The sequence below is a fragment of the Cydia pomonella genome, chromosome 7 (assembly GCF_033807575.1).
Source record: "Cydia pomonella isolate Wapato2018A chromosome 7, ilCydPomo1, whole genome shotgun sequence".
NCBI classification, from domain to species: Eukaryota; Metazoa; Arthropoda; class Insecta; order Lepidoptera; family Tortricidae; genus Cydia; species Cydia pomonella.
In genome coordinates, this window is record NC_084709.1 from 7,893,892 (window position 1) to 7,917,470 (window position 23,579).

Sequence of the window (23,579 nt, forward strand, 5' to 3'; positions counted from 1 at the left end):
AAATTTTGCCGGCAGGGAATACAAATGAAACCAAATAATTATCTTTCCATTTATTCAAACAATCACACTTCAAACACGACGCACTTCACACAAATAAATAATACAATTATCTAATTTTATCAAAATTGCACTGATTATTAAATAGTTTGTCATCTCCAGTCAAAGTGAAGTTTCTAATGGGTAACAATCATAACGTTACGATGAATATAGGTACCTAAAAGGTTACATATCATAATAATTGTTTATTGATACCTATACGAACATACGTGTTTTTTGACGTCATGATATTCATGATGGTAACAAAATTAATTAAATACATAGCTAATCTTTAAGACTCCCTTTGAGCAAATCAGACACCACAAAATGTAAAGGTGCTTTAACCAAAGATATATCTTTGTGCATTAGTTGGCTAAACTTACCAATAATAATATACAGTGGCAGTTACCGTAGTCCCTAAATTACATACGCATTGCTATCATACTCGCACATACAAAATGAACCTAGTGCTTAGGTATCGCTTAAATTAATATCACTTTTAGGTACAAATAGCTCCTATCGATAGTCGGAGCACGAGTTAATATTGTTCGTGATCTAATGATGGCGTGGCCCAATTTGTAAATACTTACCTATTAAGAATTAGGTTTCGAAACGGTTGTTGTCAACTAAGTCAGTAACTTAACTAAAACAACGGCGAGTGACTAGAGTAAATCACAGCAGTGACTAAAGATCGTAACGACAGGATTTGTAAAACAATATTTTACAATAACATTATTAAATATGCAAAATGCATTACGAATTCCAATTTAAACCTCTCACGGTATTGTTGAAATTTGGAAGCAATTGGTGCAAATAAAGAATGGATGAATTCAGCTAGTCTCTTTTGAGCCCGTTGCCGTTCTGTGTCGCCGCGCTCTTCTCCAGCTCCTCGCGGCGGCTGATCTGGTACCTGAGGATAAACATCATTTTCATTTCATTATTGTCCGTATACTGCATACGATGGTGGCCCTTTGACTCATAAGTGTACCCCTACTGTACCTACGCCAGAGGACAATCTTTAAACATCTGCGTAAACTCGATCGTAGTCCAGCTCGCTCGCACTGATGCGATACAGAGGGAATGCTATCGAGTTCACGAAGTCGCTAACGTAACGTAAATGTCAATAGCCAACTCATGGTAGCCGTTTAGGAGCTAGGTAAGTTTAATTAAGTAAAACTTCTTGCTGTCTCAGCAGATTAAAATTTGGTGTAGTAGGTCTACCTACAGATGTGAGTGTTGCGGAGAGTTTCCAAAAAGTTAGTAAAGCTCTCAGAAATTTCAGGAAAATCTTACAGGAAACCGAGGTATAGATACATTTTTGAGTGTCTCAAATGTCTGAAATTTTTCCAACTGGAAATTTGACAATTTAGGAAACTAATCGACATAGATTTATCTACCTAGTATTTCGCTACTCCTAAAAGTATACGAAGACGAGGAGAATTTTTAATCCGAACGGCATTATCATAAGTTCGAAAATAACGTACCTATCTATACCACAAAATGTGCCGTATGATGATCGGATTGCTCTCACGCGTTCAGTTCTCTCTACCATGGTGATTAAGTGTACGAGTACAAAGGTACAGTGTTACAAATAACAGGCATAGTTGGAATCGCAATCGACTGGAACGCGTATTATTTGCGCGACATGCGTTCGTCATCGCGGATTCCTGGCGCGCTGCCAGACCAATGTAAGACGTCTGATACCGCTAATTTTGTTTCGTAACTCATGTTTACATCGCATAAATATTGGTCAAGGTATGGAGAGTTACTGTATATTACTATAATTATGTACCATTGTCGACAATTGACCTTTCTTAAAACTTATTGCAACGACTTAAGGCCTACCTATGGCCAAATAAGAATGTTGTTGTTAGTAGTAGGTAATGATAATGAAACTCTGAGGTTAGCTTTTATGACAGCCGTTTCTAGTTGAATGCAAAAGTCACGGTTTATCTTTGATGTGTGCGGGAAATTTATGCAGGAATATAAAATTTGTTATGCACATTAAGCAGCAATCGAGCGTAGGTGGCTCTAAAATCAGAATTCACTTTTTCGTACACACGCGTCAGCAAAGATATATTATGATGATAATAAAAGACAAAATTGTCTCAATATGTTTAGGTCCAGGATATAAAAACAAACTTGAGGTTATATTTACGATCTGAAAGATGGAACGCGTTATTTCTGCTTCCATCATTTCCGTTTATACTTAACCTTGCAGACCGGAAAGATATAATTCCAATTAGGAAGCTACATCATATCCAATTCGAACAGCAAATGTATAGTTATGGGATAAAAGAGCATCAAAGTAACGACGCCAGTTAATAACTGAGCACTTGCCTACTTTTAAATAGTTATAGGTACTTTAAGCCGATGATCCCACCCACAACAGCCGTAAAGCAGATTTCGCGGCATCCGCGGGTATAGCTTGACTACTTTGTATTACCGCCAAGTTCCACCTACCTGACTACGCCTAATATACTCTTTCGGTTTGCAGGCAATTAATAGTAACTAGTCTCAACTTTGACAGCTAACTGAAAACAACCAGGAAGGTGTCAAGAGGAACTGGGTAAGAGCACGAAGTGGTAACCTTTAAGGCGCCGCTGAGAAAACTTGTAGCTAACTCACCAGACGACGAGCCGGCCGCTCAGCATGAAGAAGAACACCAGCGCCGGCGCGCAGCGGTCGAACGGGTCCCCGACCATCACGTGGGAGTACGCCGCCAGCACCATCAGCGCCACCAGCCCGATGTTCGCGGCGTTCTTTACCTTATCTGTAACGCAGGGTTTGTGGGTCAGCTTACAAAAATAACACGTAGAGGTAAACGTTCTGTAGGAACAAAATATCACTTCACAGTTTATTTTATCCAGTCCAGCGGCATCTTCAGATTCTGTGTAGTGTACAGTACATATTAGACTCCGACGACGTTAAATTTGCAATTTTGCACCGACTTGACAGTGACGCGGACATATATTACCTACTTATCCAATAGGAGCGCTATAGAGGTACTTGACATACTATAATATAAGTACCTGGCATGAAAACATAGCGTGCTCCGAATCTACTTACTGGCGTCTTCCGACGTTGATTTCATACAAAGCCGCAATCCTAAAGCACTTTTTTTTTTATACTACGTCGGTGGCAAAGAAGTATACGGCCCGCCTGATGATAAGCAGTCTCCGTAGCCTATGTAAGCCTGCAACTCCAGAGGAGCTACATGCGCGTTGCCGACCCTAGAGATTGAGCCTAGCCGCACATTTTTGCCTGAATTTGACGTTTAATAGAGTCGGACCAAGCTAAGTTGGCAGCGGTTTTGATAGACCAGACGGTGAAAGTGTGTTAAATAAACGTCATAATTTCATAGAAGTTTGACGTTTAAAATAACACTTGCACCGCCTGAGCTATCAAAATCGCTACCAACTTATCTTGGTCTGACTCTTTTTCCCCCCAAATTTGTTGTTCTTGTACCTACAGCTTACTGGAGTCGGGTCACGCAAAATTTTCATGCCAAGTGCTACGTCAAGGTTTTTGTACTGCAACAGAAGAGGGCGGATACTTTACTATCATCGCTTCCTTAAATTAAATGGTTTGCGGTTCGTGTCCGTCCGCGATTTTCGCGCATGATTCACGCACTAAAAAAAGAAAATCGCATTATCATCGAAATTAATGATGTTCAAAAAACGCATTAATATTACCTACTCTGTCTCGAAAGAGCAAAGAATTTGAAATAGAGCACTTCTATTGTCAACGAACATTTGAAGCCACAGTAAAATTACTGTCATCTTTGGACACATGAATAAAACTTTTAGAACGCCATTTGATTTTGATCCTTATGCTTTCACTGATATGTGTTAAATTTATTAAATATCAAAAAGTGGCGCCATATTACTGGGCATCGGCTAAAGGTTGTGGCACCATCGCTCGAAACCATGCTGCCATACCTTTGGCCTTTTGGATGGCGCCACTTTTTGATATTTAACACATATCAGTGAGAGAATAAGGATTAAAGTCAAATTGCGTTCTAAAAGTTTTAATCATGTGTCGAAAGTTGACAGTAAATTTATTATAGCTACAAAGTTTTGAATATATGTATAGGTTATAAATTAATTAATTAATTAAATTAAATTATTATTATAATATTCTGACATGTCATAATTATCAAATTAAATAATATAAAATATAACAATATAAAATAGTAATAATCAACACAATTCATACATCCAATAAATTAAATTAAATTAAAATTCAAATCATTATTATAATATTCTGACATACTACAAGACCAACACCGAAATCGCGAAAAAAATTTTACTCCCATAGAAAATGCAAGGTCAGACAGCCAAAATGTACCAAACAGACAATTTTTTTTTCGCGACTTCGGGGTTGCGTCCATAGTAATAAAAGTTGCTCACGAGGAAAGGTACCCAAATTGTCCGGTTCCGATTTGATTTATATTTATATATGTTATATATAGAGTTGTCTAAAATACCGGATACTTTGGAGGACAATTTCTCTCAATAGGTTGAGTTTGGGCAGCTAAAAAATATACGTGTCCGTTATTTTAGACTACTCTATAACATATATATAAATATAAATCAAATCGGAACCGGACAGTTGGGTAGGTACCTTTCCTTGTGAGTATAATCTATATATTCACCCCGTAAATTATTGCAGTTGACTAAATAAACAACCTGCATAATAAATAATAAGGGCAAGCGATATGTCACCGGATAAGTTATTATTCTAGCTGTAAATCTGATGATGACCATCCTACTTTACTATTCAAACAAAGTGAACAAAGGTGGTCTTTTCCGTAACTATCTTCATCTTCTGGTGCATGCGGCTCTTTAGGCAGTGTCTTACCTGAGCGAATAACTCGCGAACGCGAAGCGGCGCGGCGCGACGCGAGTGAATTCAATCCTTTGATACCTATGGAAGTGTCCTACGCGGGCGATCTCCGAATGCCGTTGCGCCGCCGCGCCGCGCCGCGTCGCATTCACGAGTCATCGCCCACGTAAGCCGCTGCGTTTGAGGTAAGTATACGATTGCGGCTTTTTTAGACTCCTAAAACTGGTGATTGACTTTCGTTATTCTCAAAATTTTGCCGACCCCTGTGCTAGTTAGCGGCAGCAATCCTAGCATTGGGTAGCCGCCCGAATCTGAAAGTTCAGCTCCTTAACGGACGGTACAGACTTGGCGGATAACTGTAAGGCTAACTTACGTCCAGGGAATAGTGCCATGGTGAGCCCGAACAGTATCTCCAGCGCGCCCACGGTCCGCCTGTACCATTTCGACGGCAGCTTGAAATCCAACGTCTCGGTTAATGGAAACACCTTGGCATATCTAACGTACTCCTTCCTCTGAAACAATGTAAACATCTGTCATGTCACACTCCGCGTGGGTCCATTAACATTTTTGTTGGCTTTAAATAATAGAATGATGACGGCAGCATTTAGTTATGTTCTGACTTAAAGGCGTTTATATTGTTGTGGTATTACGTCAAGACAGTTTACACATCATTCATTAGGTACCCCTAGTGTAAATAAATTCGATTTTGAAACGTGACGTACGCGTTTGCGTTTAGTCTCATTTTGTATTGGATTTAGAAAGAGCGCGCCAAGCGGGACGTTTTGGAAACTCAAAATCCTATACAAAATGAGAATTAACGCAAACGCGTTCGTCACGTTATGATGTCGATAAAATTAATTAAAATTTACACTAGGGGTACTGATGATCTCGTTTTATAGAATAGAATCGCTGATCGCAGAGACAAATAAATAGCTATTGCAAATCTCCATAAGAAGTCCCGATTGACATCATTGTTGTAGATGGCACCAAGTATAGGTAGGTAATATGGTGCCAAATCTATATCCAACGTGTTTACTAAGGCCAGAGATCATTGTTGTATGAAACCTAAAATTAGGCTTGCTTAATAACCACTATCAGGGGGTTTTAGTTAAGCATTAAGCAATTTAACCATGGGGAGCAACAGCCAATTGCTCACTACAGAGGGCGCTTGAAATATTTTGTGGCCTAATGTCCTCTTAGTAAAATGTTTTAATTATTTATAATCAGTTAAATTCGTTACACGTATTTTGAAAAGTGAAAAAAAGTTTGCCTCTTTACTCCGTAAACATGAAATAAGTTTTTTTTTATTGAAACCTAGAGTTCGAATTCACTGATGTTCGCCTGTTAGTTAGGACTTATTTGATTACAGCGCCGGAGTTTAACCTCATTTGTTGCTCAAGTAGGCACTCGCTTTGACCATGCAAACTCATTGAAACGGAAACTAATGAAGCTTCATCCGGTCGATAAAATAGCACCTATTTACATCGTTCACTCTTATTCATAGATCGTATTGCAATTACATATGGTGCACCGATAGTCAGTTAAAGAGCTTTGCTGTTAGCTAGTATGCAGCTGGCTTCAGTGTTTCTAAAAAGCCTGTCAACAAACATTAGTTATCATAAACCCTCTATATGAATCGTTCAAAAACCGCAAATTACGGCTAGCATACAGATAAACTGTTTTGTTAGAACAAATTTCTTATCTGTGAAAATGTTATTATTGTGTAGTTATATTTAATAATACATATACATTTCTGAAAAACAAAGGAATTTGATTTGACCTCATTACTAGTATCAGTCGAGATGGCGTTTTAATCGAAATGAAATGTTAATTGCAAACAGAGTCAATTAATACGGCAATAGCAATGATGATCGTGACATAAAATTATCATAGACAGCCAGAGCTTATAATATCAATAATATGTGTGTAGATAATGCAGAAAGAAATATTCGTGTGATATGTTTTTATGAAACTCGCTTTCAGCTCGTTCAAACCTACACCCATACTTTAATGCTTTTCATTATCTAGCAGTCACATAAACTACTATTGTGCCTGACTGGCTTTCACCATTAGTCATGACATTCACTAACATAATAGATCTTTGATGTTCTTGACTGAGCGAAAGTGAAGGTCTCCGTTTCAGCTTATTAGGCAAAAACAATGGTTTCGTATTTCGTTGTGCGGCTGTTCTCCTATACAGGTCGAATTTCTCAAGCGATTCTAGTGAACTTTTATGAGCAGAATCGATAGTTAAGTGAGTATAAGCATGTGTTGTAATTGTTGTCGATACACTATTTGAAAGTTTTTAAAATAGCAGAGCATTGGGGGTCCGCGAGGTCTACAGCTCAAGAGCCCCTAGTACCTACCTATTATTTATATTAATATTAAGTAAACACTCTAATGTAACTTCTTTATTAAATATAGATAATAGTGACCATAGTGTTGTCACAAAAAGGACAGTTGGCAATAAAAGCTTACAAGATATTTTTTACATTCCTGTGTCGCCAGTATGACAAAGGACAAGTACAGTCACGGGTAGGGTTGCCAACCGTCCCGCAATACGCGGGACGTCCCGTTTCTGGAGCCCTAAAGTATGCGTCCCGCAAAAGGTCCGTGCGGGACGCCGATTGTCCCGTTTTCTGGCTAGACTAGATTATAAGCAATGAAACAGAGGTTGCACCAGCGCGTGACTTTAATTTGAAGTGTTTAGGGATTGAACCGATCTATATTAACCAATTTTCTTTAATGTTTATGTCATAAAATGAATAGTATACGCTAGTGTGCTATAAATGTTTAGAAAGTTACCTTGGTTGAATTTTTCATGCCTTTCAATACGTTGACGGCAAATAGGTATACCATTTCCCAGTTAGGCCGGGTGAAATAATACTACATAATAATTGCTACATATATAATGAATGTTGTTATTAGCAATGAGTTTGTGATACGTTTTTTTTTTTTTTTTTTTTTTATTCTTTTATTATTTAGGGACTTACAATCCTTAATGATTATGTCAGCCCCATCGTACCTTAATCAATATTACAGTCAATATTTATGTTATAGTCTTATATCTACTTAAATAGTCTAACACAAATAAATAAATTTGTTTGGCCTCAACTGACGAAGGCTCTGCCAAAATACACTGGAATCCACCCATATCCAACCTATTCAGACTGAGTAAGCGAAACAGAGCTAATCTTTCGCCTTCATTCCGTACACATTCCGTCAAAACATGCTGAACGTCTTCTATTTTATTGCAGGCCTCACAGTTTGGCGATGGTTCTTTTTTCATCAAGTAAGCAAACTTGTTAAGCGGAATGTGTCCAGAACGTAACCTTAAAGCTATCTTAATTAATTTCCTACTTAAATCTGCTTTTGTGAACCAAGGTATATGAGGAGGTTCACATTGCATAGTTTTGTACCACACACCTTTCTCCTTGCAACGTTCGTCAAAATGTTCCTTCCAGGTACATCGTGTTTTTCTACTGTATATATGTAGTTTTTCTGTAAACTCTGGAGTAACATATACCTCCGCCCCTCTCGTGCAGGCAGCTTTGGCTAACTTGTCAACCTCGTCATTACCTCTTAATCCTATATGTGAGGGAATCCACTGCAATCTCAGCACCATATCGGCAGGTATTCTTCTTAATTTCTGTAGCACTGTGTACGCTAGCGCTGTGCCTCTGGTGCCAGAGGTGCAGCGAGCTACATGCTGCAAGGCACTTTTGCTATCTGTCAATATTACAACTTTTGTAAGTTTTGAACTAACTGCATATGATATGGCTTCTGAGATGGCAAATAGTTCAGCCGACATAATACATATTTCTGACGTTATTTTATAAGAGTTGTTTACATTACATATCGGGTCATGGTACGCAGCTCCTAAATTGCCTTCGCTTTTGGACCCATCCGTATAGATTGTGTGCCAATCCTTGTATTTTTCACTTAATTCACATGAGACGATATTCCTAAGATCACAAGGGTAGTATGTATTTTTCGGATGCTTAGCTACACCTAAATCTGTGATAATTGCATCTTTGACATCTATATTTGAGACCCAGGTTTCTAAACAAAACATCTTAAGAGGATTCGACATAGATATCTTTTCATCTTTAATATCATGGTAGACAGTCATTAGAAGTGGAGTTTTCTTTTTCCTCCAGTACCGATTCTGAGATGAAACGTCTAGCAACATTAAAAGTTCTACAGTATTGTTCTTTGTCCATGTTAGACACTTTAAACAATATTTATAAGCTAAAAAGGATCTGCGTAAATATAGGGGTAGTAGACAAAGCTCACTTTCCATCACGTGAATTGGCGTTGATTTAATAAAACCGCCAATTATTCTTAACGCTTGATTTTGAAGCCTGTCTAACTTTATTACATGTGACTCAGCACTACAATCATAAAGGAAACATGCATAGTCCAGTCTACTTCTGATTAAAGCTATGTATAACCTTCTCAAATGTGACGGGTGAACTCCCCATGACGGTCCTGTCAAAACTTTAAATATGTTCAAGTACTTAGAAATGTTCACCCTCATCTCATTTATATGTAAACTAAATAATAAAGCCTTATCTAACCAGAATCCTAGGTATTTAACTTTGTCCACTGTACGAATCGGGTTATTATTATGTTTCAAATCGATCGACTGTACTTTGCGTCCACGAGTAAATAAACAAACTTTAGTTTTGCTAGCTGATATCTCTAAACCTAATTGTTCAAACATCTTTGTAGTCTCATTAAGTGAATTCTGGACCAGAAAAATACTCTCGCTTAAACTGTGAGATTTTTTGTATATGACAAAGTCATCTGCATATTGTGATAACATTACGTTTTTAGTTAGTTTTGCTATTCTATGTGTGACTATATTGAATAACAATGGGGATATAGGATCACCCTGAGCCAGGCCCCTACTACACCATCTGACAAACCTATCTGTGGTCTCACCTTTTATTTTCAGTTTTCTATTACTCAGGAACTCCCATAAGTAGGTACAAAGTTTAGAGCCAACAGATAAATTATCTAATGTGGAAACCACTTTTTCTATAAGAACATTGTTATAAGCACTGTCTATATCTAAAAAGCATGCTAGGGTTGGCATCCTCTCTGAGAATCCCAGTTGTATATATGTGGTTAAGCGAACCAAGGAATCTATACAAGATTGGCCTCTTCTAAAACCCGTTACAGACTCAGCAAATATTTTATTTTTCTCTACGTACCATTCTAACCGTTTCGCAAGCATAACATGAAAAATTTTACATATGCACGAGATTAAAGATATAGGACGTAACTTAATCTCAGAATTATTGTGGTTTCCGGGCTTGGGAATAGGCACTACCTGCACACTACGCCATTGTTCGGGTACGGCTGACTCCTTAAACATAAGATTATATAATTTTAGCAAATATTTTTTGGCACTTTATTTAAATTGTTTTGTATTTGCTACACCCTATTCAGGGTCCATGTGATACCGTAAGAAATGTGTAACTACTACCTAAAAATGTACCATGGAAGCAAGAAATAAATGAATACTGAATACAGGAGTCCCGCATTGTATACCCAAGTCCCGCAAATTGATCGCAAATGTACCGCAAAACTGTGCATTTAAGTTGGCAACCCTAGTCACGGGTAAGGACCGCGGCCCTCCAAGTCACTCCAATCCTAACGCCTGGCATAGGTACCTACATGTATTTTAGAATTTTTAGAGTAGTTGCAGTTGCCCCATGGGAGAACTCGCTCCAAATATCTTTAATGTTTTTTTTTTTCAGTTGGTGTCCAATTAGCACAATATTCCAAAGATAGGTAAGTAAATAAGCGGGCTCACACAGAGCGAACATACGCGCGAGGCAATTTCCTCGCTCACAAAACGAGGCATGCCTCGCGCGTATGCTCGCTCTTTGTGGACCCGTCTAATGGCGTAGTCATTAGGTAGACTAGACATGTACCAAGGCCTAACATATGAGTTTGTGAAAAAAGCACGTGTAAAATCGCGTCAGTCAATGCAGTACAGAAACGCGTAAACGAACTTTGCTTGACCTTGCGTCGAGGAATGATGTAAACCCAAAATAAAACTAATATAGTTTCTACAACTACGTCACCCACACACTAACAATTCTACATAGATATGCGTAACCATGCACTTCGTCGGTGCTGTAAATAACGTCGCGCATCGGATTTTTATGTCTATCTATCCATCACAACCCATTATTTTAATCACTTGGCATCGTAACAGAGATATAAGCTAGGCTTGCAAATAAGGAACATTGTTACGCTGTATTAATTTGGCTATGATTAATTTTATAGATTGAATTTCGGAACGGTGTCGCCACTCATTGTCGCAACCCGCCGACTCGGCCGACCTGCGGGAATTAGGCGGCAGGCCAAATACCGAAATAGCATTTCTCATCGCTCAGTAACAAAATCAATGCACCCACCCATTAATGTTTATAACTAATAGAAAACAATGCACTTACCAAGTCCTTGTGAAGTTCCTTAGAAATAAAAGGCGTCAACTTTGTGATTCCAACAAATATAAAAAACACCCCTAAAAGGATTGATAAACTCTTTAACACGATTGAGCCCATTTTTCAAACTATATCAATTTTTATCAGTGGTGATACAAAATGCCTCAATCCATTTAAAATAACTATCCGTTAGGAATGATACTATTTCATTTTGTGCAACACATTGTATATGATATTAATTTAAATAATTTATGCGATTTCATATCATACTATTTTTATAAAAAAAATACGACAAATTGGTATTGTAAATGATTATGGACTAGAGTGCCAGAGGAGCACACACGTTTCGCGCCGGCGCGAAAAAATCCATATCTGACCTGATAGTGTTACCAGCAGTAAAAACATGGATGCATGGTAGATATAGTAGAAAAAATGGTAGAAAAGTTTTTTTAAATTTATTTATAAAAGAGAAGTTACATCGGCTATGATCACTTATCTGCCAAACTGCATAGCAGTTTGTTGGCAGAAAACTTATTCTACCCTCCAACATTGTTAAGTAAGTTATTGCTTACTTGATTTATAGCTATATTTATATGAGGATGATTTAGCTATATGAGGTTATAGTATATTTCTGTTAGTAACCGTAATTACACTCTACAATGCAAAATACTGTGTACTTATTATTAAAAGACGTCTCAAAAATAAAATGTCATCATACTTATCCGATAAGTGACGCAACATCCAGCTATTCATAGAACTAATGTATAGCAAAGAGTAAAGTAATGATGTATAGTCCGACCTACCTTTTTGTCCATCATTTTCTGCTATCTTGCTACTGGTTGGGACAGGAAAATAACATATACCTTTCTCTATCCCTCTCAGCAGAAAGTGTCGACGCAAATGTTGTTTTGTGGAAGAAAACGTAGAGGTAATATACCAATAATATATGTACCCTAACTTAGTGGGATCAGATTCTTGTGCCCCACAACCATGCAATGCCATGATTTTATTGTTACTCATTCAGTACAAATTCATGAAAAAAGAACTTCTTTATTTTGATAGTCTGTCCAAACTAACTTTGCACTAATTTGAACAGAACAAAGTGAGGATGTGTCATTACAAACTTCACAATTTGGGTCATTTTCAATCAAAAGGAACCACTTTATTGCTTACCATAAGGATGAAATTTGCTCCTGTCAAAGCGGCCGTGCAGTAAGCAACAAAGTGGTACTTATTGATTGAAAATGACACATTTCATAGAAACTTGACATTAATGATTATAATTTTAATAATATAACACTTTGTCATTACAAATGCCATGCAGAGTTAACTTGGTCAGATTCTAGATATATAAAAAGTCTAATTTTTCATGAATTTGTATTGAATGGGCAAAAACAAATCTCTGAAGTCCTATGGCCTTACTGTAGGTATTACAAGTATGATACAAAATAATTTGTATTGTACACTTGGGCAGTTTTTAAGGGTGACTTTCTTAAACTTATAATATAGAGTCCTCCAATCTAAACCATGCACTTATAAATAACAAGATAGTTACAATCAATGTATGGAAGGAATTTTTAAAATAATGTGTCCTATGTGTCTAGTCAGCATCAAATACTTTGTAGCAACCAAAGTAGCCAAATAGTTTGGTACACCATATATTTAGTATGGTGTACCGAACTATTTGGCCACTTTGACTGCTACAAAGTATTTGACGCTGACTGTACAAAGAAAACACTGATTGATGGTTGAAAATTTTTGTTATATACTGATTATTACAATGTCTTGATATTATTACAAGAAACATTTGCTTCAATTAAACAGATTTTAAAATCATTCATAAATGAAGTGGATCCACATAGCAGAAATTGGTCATTATTGGAAAATGGTTCTAAAAAGTTTAAATCTGTAAACTCCAGTTTCCTATTATGAATAGGTTCCTGATACTTTGGCATACAAATTGAATTATTAATAAAAACATTATATTGAAAATTCCAATAAGATTTAAAAGAGTATAATTCATTTCTTAAAATGATTGTTTCTGGTGATGAGCAACAGAAGTATAACACTAATTTAGTGTAATCATCTTCATTGGTTAAAACATCTTGTATGATAGAATAGAATGGAGCTATGCCTGTCCCTTGGGCAATCATAATTATTCTTTCATACTTATTAGGTACCAATTCAAAAGATCCATAGGGCCCTCTCCACAAAGTTTCTTGCCCTGATGTAATATTACACAAATAATTGGATACTTTTCCATTCTCATATTTCTTCACAATTATTGCAAAATCATAGTCATTATTCTCAATACTATATTTGATAGGAGTATATGCTCTACTACACACTTCACCTCCTGCACTATATTTCACTAAGAAATGATCACCAGCTTTCCAAAATAGCTTTTTCCCAATAACAGATTCAGTCCTTTTGAATGCAAGGATCCTATGAAATGAACACAGTTCCGAATTATGTACAAGTGTAAACTTAGTATATTCTAATTGTGATATAGCATTTTCTTCTACCACTTCTGACAATTTCCCGTTCTTTACAAAGGCTTCGTACAATTTTAGCTGTTTTTCGTAGACATCAAATACGCACGGAATACATCCACTGTTACAGCAATCTTCTTTGTTTGGTTCAATTGGCTGTCTCATGTTATTTTTCATTAAGTTGTATCCCAGACCACAATATTGTTGATTATATACGTTAAATCATGAAAAAAGTGATGTTCATCCATATCGTCGAACTTTCTGACATAAAAAAAATACTACATGCTCAGTGACCTCCTGACGTCATGACTTAAATTGATTTTGTCAAATCAAATATGAAGTGAACTGTCAGACTGTCACACGTCATGTGATTTTATTGGCTCCTCTACACGATGGCCCAGCGTAGGCCAGTCCTAGGGACGCATTTATGTAAGGGTAAGAGAGATGTGAAATTTAAAATTAAAATAATATATTCTTTTCAATTTAAATTTCAAAGGGCATGTAAGGGCAAAGTCGATTATTAGGTCGAACCATAGTAGTCTCATTCGATATTTAATAACACCGTTAGAGTAACAAGAATAGAGATATCTATAAACAATAAGGTGAGAGTGGGACAGCGCTTTACAAATAAAAGACACTTCCAATATGTCGTTGTTTCAATAATCAAGTCCTTACATTTATGCGTTAGAGGGAGCAAGAGACATTGCTATCTCATTTCTTCGCATAGCTGCGTCCCTTAGACTGGCCTACTCTGGACCATCGTGTAGAGGAGCCCTAAGGGCCAATTACATCAACATGCAAACGGGCCCGATGTCAGGTTGGGCCCGACGTCGGGCCTGAGCAAGAATCGTTTTCCGTTTCACCAAATATCAACACATCGGGAACGTTAACAATATTTGAAATGTAAAAAAAAATTCAAATGCAAAAATATCAAATATTGAATATTTTTGGCAATTAGAGACAAAGTATTTTTACGTCTAATTTTTTAAAGATATTCATTATCTCCACCTTCAGTAATTTTCATGTTCTGGTAATTCGTGAAACGGAAAATGACTTGCTCAAGCACCAACATCCACACTACTATTGGAAGTATTATTAAGAGCCCTCCACACTCGTGCGCGAATCGAGGCGCGAAGCCGCGAACGCGAGTGTGGAGGGCCCTCGCGTCGATTTCGCAGATTGTTCACGCCTTCGCGCCTTATTCCCCGTTTTTGTCGGTATTTGGCCCGCGTCAAAGGAGACGCGAAGCGCGAACTTGCAAGACTCCACACTCGCGATCGCTTCGCGCCGCGATTCGCTCACGAGTCGGTTAATCTGAACTGTCATAACCTTCTATGGCGGCTACTTGTTTATATTGGGTGCGAACTTGATCAACCAAAAATCAATTTAACAGTTTCCAGTTTGAATCAGTGCCTTGCCGCAAACTAAATCCGATCAGCTGACGCTTCAGCGCCATTTTGCCGCGAACCAAACTGTGAAATCGCCGTGAAGTTGTGCGAGCGTGGAGTCTACGTCAACGTCGCGGTATGTTCGCTCCGATGTCGCGCCGCGATTCACGCGCATAGTCTGGAGGGGGTTATATACTAAGAAAAAACCAAGGCCTCCAGTGCCCCAGGCTGGAATCGAACCAGCGTCCTCTGCTATCGCGGCAGGTGCCTGGGGGCGTACCGCGACAACCGAAATTCGCAAATTGCGGGGATCTTTCTTTTCTACTCTCATTAAGGCGTAATTAGAGTGACAGAAAAATGCCCGCAATTGACGAACTTCGATTTTCGCGGTTATAGCCCTGAGCAGGCCCTGCCTGAGCCACTCGGCCACCGGGGTCAAGGCAGCATTCGATTCTAGAGCCAATTACATCCAGACTTCCCGATATCGGGTCTGAAGTCAAGGGCCAATTACATCCGCACTTCCCTATATCGGGACCTAAATCAGTCCCGATTCGGGTCCGATATCGAAGTGTGGATATAATTGGCGCTTAAAAAAAAAATTAAAGTAGAGAGTACTATTTGTACCATTTGGCGTTAAAACTCTAGGTCCATGGGGTCCCAGTAGTAGAAGAAATAGTGGCAGTGACCCTGCATTTCTTTCTTAAAAGTCGCCACTTGGCACACTTATTCCTTAGGTCATTCTTCTGTTCTTACCTACTACAATCCGCACGGTGCCGCGTCCGAAGCCCGACCGCGAGAGCGGTTCCGCCGCGTCCTCGTTTATATGTTTTTTGACAAGTTTTTACTTAAAAAAAATTTTCAAGTTATACTTTTTATATTTAAGAATAAGTGGGCTATATTATCATATTTTTTATTTTGTGAATTAGGCAATTATATAATTCTGATCGAGGACTTACTGAAATTGTTTATTTTCTAATTTTGTATGTTTTTCAATTTACTCCGTTTTCTTCTATGGACGGGTAAAAAGTGTGTCCCAGAAATGAATTGCTCATCCTCGAATTATAAAACGATACCAAACTCGATCTGATAGCTATATGTGGCAAGTGGCGTCTTTTAAGAAAAAAATGCAGGGTGCCCCATACAAATCTCACAAATCTGCCACTAATAGGGTTGTTTCCAATTTTTTGAAATGCTTGTATTACGTTCTATATTAACTAAAAATTGCCCTAAAATTCAACTTTTATACTAAAAATAGCTTTAAATATGTTAAATTAACAAAATATATTTTGACTGGCTTTCGCGCCCAAAACGCTCTTTGAAAATTGTGTGACGTCACAGTTTACGGTTTGACACATAACTACATACGCACGTAGAAGATACGAACTGTCAACTGACATTTGTGATTTGTTGTTTATCGCCTAACTGTCAACAGTGTCAATCCGAGAGTTGCGACGTCATTAGAATCTTCAATAACGTTTCGAGTTTGGTCACGTAACGTGTGCGAAAAGATATTTTAAATTCAATATTTACAAAAATATGGTCATTACAGGTCCCCTAAAAGTAGTTTAACATGTTCTTATAATCCAAAAGAATTTATTGGGATACAATTCTGCCCTAAGATTTGTAGATGGAAACAACCCTATTCCTCTACTACACTACAGCGCGCACAAGTTTTTGGAGAAATCGCGAAACGTCGGGTTGACGTAACTGGCGACCCATTCGACCCAAGAGCTGGCGGCTTCCTCACAGAACGTATCAGTATTGCGATACAACGAGGAAATGCCGCCAGCATCCTTGGTACAATTCCTCAAGGGCCTATTTTAGATATAAGCTAGTTATAGTAATCGTCCGTATATATCCATTTTGTATATTGGTATTGTAAATAAAGAATCATTTAATATAAATTACTAAAATGTAAATTAAAATTTCTTTATTAAAGACAACATATGGTCTTAGCCCTGATTACGCTTTTTGCGTCCACACTAATGATCATGATACGCGTTGGAGTCTAGAGCTGGGTCCACACTTGTATCATTTTGCCGATCACGATCATGCGTATCGTATCGAGCTCGCGTATCTTAAGTATGGACACTCACATTGGGCATGCCGTATCACTCGCATCGTGGCATGGATAAATGCATCCATATTAACCGTAGCGTATCGTATCATAACGCCGTATCATTAAGTATGGACGCTCACTTTGGGCATACTGTATCACTAGCATCATATCGTAACACACCGTATCGTTCGTCTGTAGAAGGTGCCTAGCCTAGATGCCAATTGTTTGCGGTACGACAACGAACCGCTATCCTGTCTCTCTATCTCACTAATACGGGTATGTAAGAGTTATAAAGAAACATAAAGCCTTTCGCTGTCGTAGCGCAAACGATTGGGATTGGCATCTTGGCTAGGCCCCCTGAGCTGCGTGCTGTTCAAAAATGTCGCCTGCTGATATCGCTCATCGAAATGTATTAGACTTAGACTAAGATAAGTCTGCAACGATTTTGATAGCACACGCAGTGCAAGTTTTATTTATACGCCATAATTTTATAGAAGATTTAAAATAACGCACTGCGTGTGCTATCAAAATCGTTGCAGACTTGTCTAAGTCTAATACATTTTGCTGAGCGATATCAAAATCATTCCTGATTTGTTTTGGTCTGACTCTAATAGCACGCTAGTTTTATAATATAGTCTGTTATGCCATTTTCGTCAGTAGAAAAAAGAGGCAAATTTAAAAAAAATTGGCGCGAAGGGTTATTGTCCTATAGAAAATTTGAATTTCGCGCCTTTTTCTACTGAGTCAGCACTGCACTGATCTGGGCGGCTACCGGGAAAATCGAAATTCGTCAATTGCGGGCATTTTTCTCTGTCACTCTAATTACTATTCTAGGTTATTCTAGGTTGTCTGGAAGAGATCGCTGTTTAGCGATAAGTCCGCCTGTTGTTACCTACATATTTATACCTTTACATACTTTGTACCATTTTTTTTTTTGTAGTGTGCAATAAAGCATTTTATTATTATTATTATTACGCCTTACTAAGAGTAAAAGAGCATCCTCGCAATTTGCGAATTTCGGTTTTTGCGGTAGGCCCCCTGATCGGTGCTTGGATCGATACCCGTACAAATTTGTCAAAAGCATGTCCGTATCCCCTTTGATGATCGGGAAGAAACCGACTCGAGATGGATCGCAGCGTATCACGTATCCGATTATAACCGCGTATCATGAATTCATGATACAGTGTCAAAACACGTCCATACTTACCGATCATGATACGCGTATCCGATCGAGTGCGGGGTATTGAATAACCGCGTAGTAACATGGATTGCGGCGCGTTGCATGATCGCGACCTTATTGCGTCCACACTACCGATCATGATACGCGTCGGAGCTACGCGACGGAGATACGATTTGCCGATCACAATCATGCGTATTGTATCGATCGAGCTCGCATATCCAAAGTATGGACGCTCACTTTGGACATGCCGTATGACTAGGGTTGCCATGCGTCCCGTATATACAGGATTGTCACCGTATTGAAGATTCGCGTCCCGTATGTGAATCTGTCCCGTAAATCGATATCGCTGTAGAATACATAGAGAAATGGTCACAATCCATCAGTCTGTTTACATATGTAACAAAAAAAGGGACATAACAGAGCAAAGCTATTTATGTATTTGCACTCAATCCCCCCCCTCCCACTCCTGTAATGCCATTACTACCTCAATTACTCCATTGTCCCGTATCAGTTCCGAATAATTATGGTAACCCTACTTATCACTAGCATTGTGGCGTGACAAAATGCGTCCATACTAACCGTAGCTTATCAGCGTATCCGTTCATAACGCCGTATCATTAGGTATGGACGCTCACTTTGGGCATACCGTAACACTAGCATCATATCGTAAAACCGTAAAGTGGTTTAAAAAGTAACCATAAGGGGGGTGGATTTAGGGTCGGCAACGCGCATATAGCTCATCTAGAGTTGCAGGCCTACATAGGCTACGGAGACGGCTTACCATCAGGCGGGCCGTATGCATTTTTGGCACCGACTTAGTATTAAAAAAAAAAATTAACCGCGCGTAAAAAGGCGCGTTGCATGATCGCAATCTTTTTGCGTCCGCACTAACAATCATGATACGTGTTGGAGCTACGCAACGGAGATACGATACGATACGACAACATGATATAAGTGTGAGCCCAGCTTAAGTATTAGTTTATTTCACTTTTTTGTTACTTGTTTCCTGTTTTAAAATTTGAAACTAAGTGCTTTTCAATCTTTACAAAAGTTAGAATAAGACCGAAATGCAACAACGTGCGTTATTTTGAATTCGATTGCCTTTGCAAACAAGCTAACTTTTTTTTAGCTTTTCACACTTGAACATTGGCGCCCTCTACACAGACGCCAGAATAAACGTTGCCGCCGGTTCCCGGTTCGTTCGCCGCCCGCCATTGCGATAACGCTCGCAGTAAACAACTGTGTAAGTAATTTTATTCGCGCTTTTTTCTTGTGATTTAGTATTTTATTTAATTTTATTATAATTCTTGACTAAATATCTACGTAAAATAATACTGTGCTTCTCTAGTTCGCTGGTATAAAACATCGTCATTTATTGAATCCAAGCAGACTCCATTATATGAAGATGTAATGGCTTCGTACGCTTGGTATCATTGAAAATTGTTTTCGTGTTTGACCTCTCCAGAAAACTAAATACTTGCGGTTTTGTGGTAAAATTAAAGAAATATTCACGATTTTCATTTTGTTTCATAAGATTTGCCGCTTAAGTATGTAAATAAGCTCGAAATTGTGTTGGCGTCGTCTCGAGTTTTCTGACCTGTAACTGAATATTGAATTTTGTCTTTTGTTTTCCTAGAAGTGAGTAAAGTTAAACTACAGTTTTTGTCAAACTTAATCTTATTTTCTGGTAAATGTTAAGTGACGGACGCCTTATGTTTGTGATATGTATTTATCTTTGAGAATAATTTTTAATCAATATCCCTCTGTGTATTGTGTAGTGTTAGCAAAGTCAACGCATTCACGAAATGGAGCCTATCCCGCTCAATATTGAATAAACTGTTTCATAAAAGAGTCTTTAATTTTAGGGATAAAGATGAGTTACATTTGTATTTTTCATGTTTTTTTATAATAAAACATGTCACACAAATTAAAATTTGTATTTCTTGTTAAAGATGCAATATGTTTTGTTTTTAGATTTGCCTGTGGAGGTGTAATTTATTTTACTCAAAATGTCTGATGATGGTTCAACTGCTGTGGAGAAGAAGGGCCGTGGTAGACCTAAAGCCAATGGAACACAAGCTGTAAGTTTCATGTCAGAAAAAAAAAACAATGTTTACCATAATAATTTTTTAACCAGCAGATACGTCTGCGAGTGATACTCCAAATTTCCGCAAGGGCTTCCGTAGCTCAATTGGTTCCAGTCCTGCCGGAAGTGCACATTTTTAAATTTTTTCCTTTAATATAAAATTTGTAATGATTACCATATTCTAAAAGTTGTTGATATAATTGTTAATTTTATTTCAGGAGGCCAAAGCAGATACAAAGAAAAGAGGAAGACCACCAGCGGCTACAAAAGCAAAGGAGTCAACCAAGTCCTCTGATGATGAACAAGTGCCGGTAGCGAAACGAGGGCGCGGCAGGCCCAAGGGATCCAAGAAAAAGGCAGCAGCTCCTAAGGCTAAGGTATGCTTTCTTATATGGCTTATTTTTATTTACGTTTAATACTATTTACTAATGTTATTTTTGTAGGATTAATATCAGTGTTAAAATTAATAAATGTGATGTTCCATGCAGGGTGGCAGTGGAGAGGGCCGAGGGCGAGGTCGGCCGCGCAAGGACGCGCCGCCGCCGCGAAAGGATGCTGCCTCCACTGAGGAGGAGCAGGATGATGAGGACGAGGATGAGGGCTCCGACCAGTAAATACTTTGATTATTGACACTACTACACTACACTCATTCTTAGTGTAATTTGTTCTTCAATATAAGGTGTAATGTGTCTGTCGGGATACATTCATTGTGTTGTAGACGGTTGACTCACTGCAAATTTCTGCTAACATATATCTCGGATATCTCGGGATATCTCGACAACATTGAACTCTTGAAGTCCTGTCAACCCAGAATTTAGTCATGTCAGATATCATTATTGTTTACATTGTATGATAAAAATGCCCCTATAAAATGTTGTTGTAACATTGAATTTCTCTGACACAAAATTAGTGATTGAAATCAAATTCTACTCTAACATGGGTAAAGTTTGGGCTCAGGACTCTCCCTAGAAACGTACAACTTTAAGATATAATTTGTAAGATCCTTTTTGTAGATTTATTGTAATAGGTATTGCGTAATCTGATTTATAATAAGAAAAATTGAAATCATATGACTTTGTAGATTAATTCATTTGACTTCAGAGTCAAGTATTATTTTCTATAATAAATATTTTCATTTTGAGTTATTTTTATTTTTTCCCTGATTTTATTATTGTACACCTTGAAATAGTTATCTATTGGAATATTTTTGGAATAATAATATTTGTGTCCCTGTTATACAGTTTAGAGTATCATGTATGTAAGTAGTGGTATGAGTAGAGCTGTTTTGTATTGTCTTTATTTTGTATTCGGAGCAGACTGAAAAACAAGTTTTTAAGTCATTTATTGAGTGTATGTGCGTGAATGTACAATTTTAGAACAAAATATAAATAAATTTATGAAACCCCTTGTGCATTTACATATTTTATTGATATTAACGTTTCATCTAATTATTTATATTTCGATTCAATTCAGCCACCTAAGTGTAAGGCCTGAGTGGACGCTCGGAGCGGAGCGTTCGGCGGGACGTGCAGCGGGGCGGGCGAGCGTGAGATAAAGCATCCTGCGAGTGGCCTCAGCGCACGCTCACCGCTCGTGTGAATCGGTCGCATTCACCATGGCATCGACATCGGACGACATTCTTGATTTCTTTTTAGAAGAGCATTTATGGCTCAAAATGTGTTGTTTTTCTACAAAACAAGATCGTAGTGAAGTAAAGAAAACTGTTTGGAGAATTTCCCACTTTATACGAAACCTTAACATGCAATGGATTAAAAGTGAAAATAAATACTTACTCTTAACGCATGTCATAAAAAATATTTTATTTAAATTTGAACTTTAATAACTGTTTAGTTGCATATGCGGTAAAGGGTTAATTTACTTTCCATTTATTTATACAGTCTATTTTTGTATAAAGTGTGAGATGATAGCCAAAATGCTGGTTTATTTTATATGTCAATAATTATTTGTTTGCTTGACATGACTGCACGCTGTTATCGCCGCTGCAAATCACAAACAGGTTTGAACCTCTCCGCAACGCCCCGCACGACGCTGCATTGCCCGCTCGGCATTTGCTTTGAGCAGCGTCGACTGAGGACACCAGTATGAGTTTCATTTGTTTAACATGCACGCCGCACGCCCCGCCCCGCTGCACGCCCAACTCGAGCGTCCACTCGGGCCTTACACGAGAATAATGATAATGACCAATAATACCATACAGGCAGACCGGTTAGTGTTAAGTATACTTTTTTTTATACTACGTCGGTGTCAAACAAGCATACGACCCGCCTAATGGTAAGCAGTCAACGTAGCCTATATACGCCTGCAAATCCAGACCAGTTACATGCGCGTTGCTCTGCTCTGGCAACCTTACCGGCAGGAACACAACACTATGTCTTACTACTGCATAATTTCATAAACGTATGGCCTTCAAAATATCACTTGCACTGTCTGGGCTGCCAGCTGATCTTGGTTTGACTCTAGCAAAATCTTGCCAAATTGTTTTTTGTTGAAATTTGATAATTTAAGCAGTTTTCTTGGAATATATAACTATAAACCTACAATCACATTAGGAAAAGCATGGGTAGTATAACAGGAAATAGGTAAGTAATTTTTTCTATGTTCATATTATTTTAGTGTATTAGTACAAGTCTTATTGCTAAGGTCCGACCGAGAACGTTTTTTTTGTCTCGGTCGAGACCGAGACCGAGACCGAGATTCAATGGGATTCTCGGCCGAGACCGAGACCGAGACCGAGAATTTATAAAAAAGAAAAAAAATACGAATTTTGCACTAAAAATGTTTTTATAGTCGAAATTCGACGATTTATCAGAAAAAAGTTATCATAATCAATTCGTAGCGCTATTAAATAGTATTTTTAGGGTTCCGTAGCCATAACGGCAAAAATGGAACCCTTGTAGTTACGTCATGTCCTTATGTCTGTTGGCCTGTGCGTATGTCACAGCCATTTTACTCAAAAACTATACGGTATATTTTACAACCAAAGTTGGAACGTAGGTGTAGAATGT

General features: G+C 38.1%; 3 protein-coding genes across 4 annotated transcripts; 1 reads left to right on the top strand and 2 right to left on the bottom strand.

The window, feature by feature from the left end:
- Positions 1-38: 38 nt before the first annotated feature.
- Positions 39-11,704, bottom strand: LOC133519735 (novel acetylcholine receptor chaperone). Its single transcript, XM_061853797.1, has 4 exons — positions 11,358-11,704; positions 5,258-5,396; positions 2,665-2,809; positions 39-946 (listed from the first exon to the last, which is right to left on the bottom strand). The coding sequence occupies exons 1-4, from the start codon at positions 11,466-11,468 to the stop codon at positions 871-873; spliced, it is 471 nt and encodes a 156-aa protein (XP_061709781.1). The 5' UTR covers positions 11,469-11,704; the 3' UTR covers positions 39-870.
- Positions 11,705-13,089: 1,385 nt separating this feature from the next.
- Positions 13,090-14,169, bottom strand: LOC133519733 (NADH-cytochrome b5 reductase-like). Its single transcript, XM_061853795.1, has one exon. It carries the CDS (start codon positions 14,015-14,017, stop codon positions 13,124-13,126), a length of 894 nt encoding a protein of 297 aa, XP_061709779.1. The 5' UTR covers positions 14,018-14,169; the 3' UTR covers positions 13,090-13,123.
- Positions 14,170-19,581: 5,412 nt separating this feature from the next.
- LOC133519737 (high mobility group protein HMG-I/HMG-Y) lies at positions 19,582-21,694 on the top strand. Of its 2 annotated transcripts, none has more exons than XM_061853798.1 (4): positions 19,582-19,710; positions 20,442-20,548; positions 20,772-20,930; positions 21,042-21,694. In XM_061853798.1, the coding sequence occupies exons 2-4, from the start codon at positions 20,477-20,479 to the stop codon at positions 21,165-21,167; spliced, it is 357 nt and encodes a 118-aa protein (XP_061709782.1). In that variant the 5' UTR covers positions 19,582-19,710; positions 20,442-20,476; the 3' UTR covers positions 21,168-21,694. The 2 variants fall into 2 exon arrangements, with proteins under 2 accessions (XP_061709782.1, XP_061709783.1); XM_061853799.1 differs by lacking the exon at positions 19,582-19,710 and adding an exon at positions 20,087-20,105 and having other exon boundaries at positions 21,042-21,299.
- Positions 21,695-23,579: the final 1,885 nt, after the last annotated feature.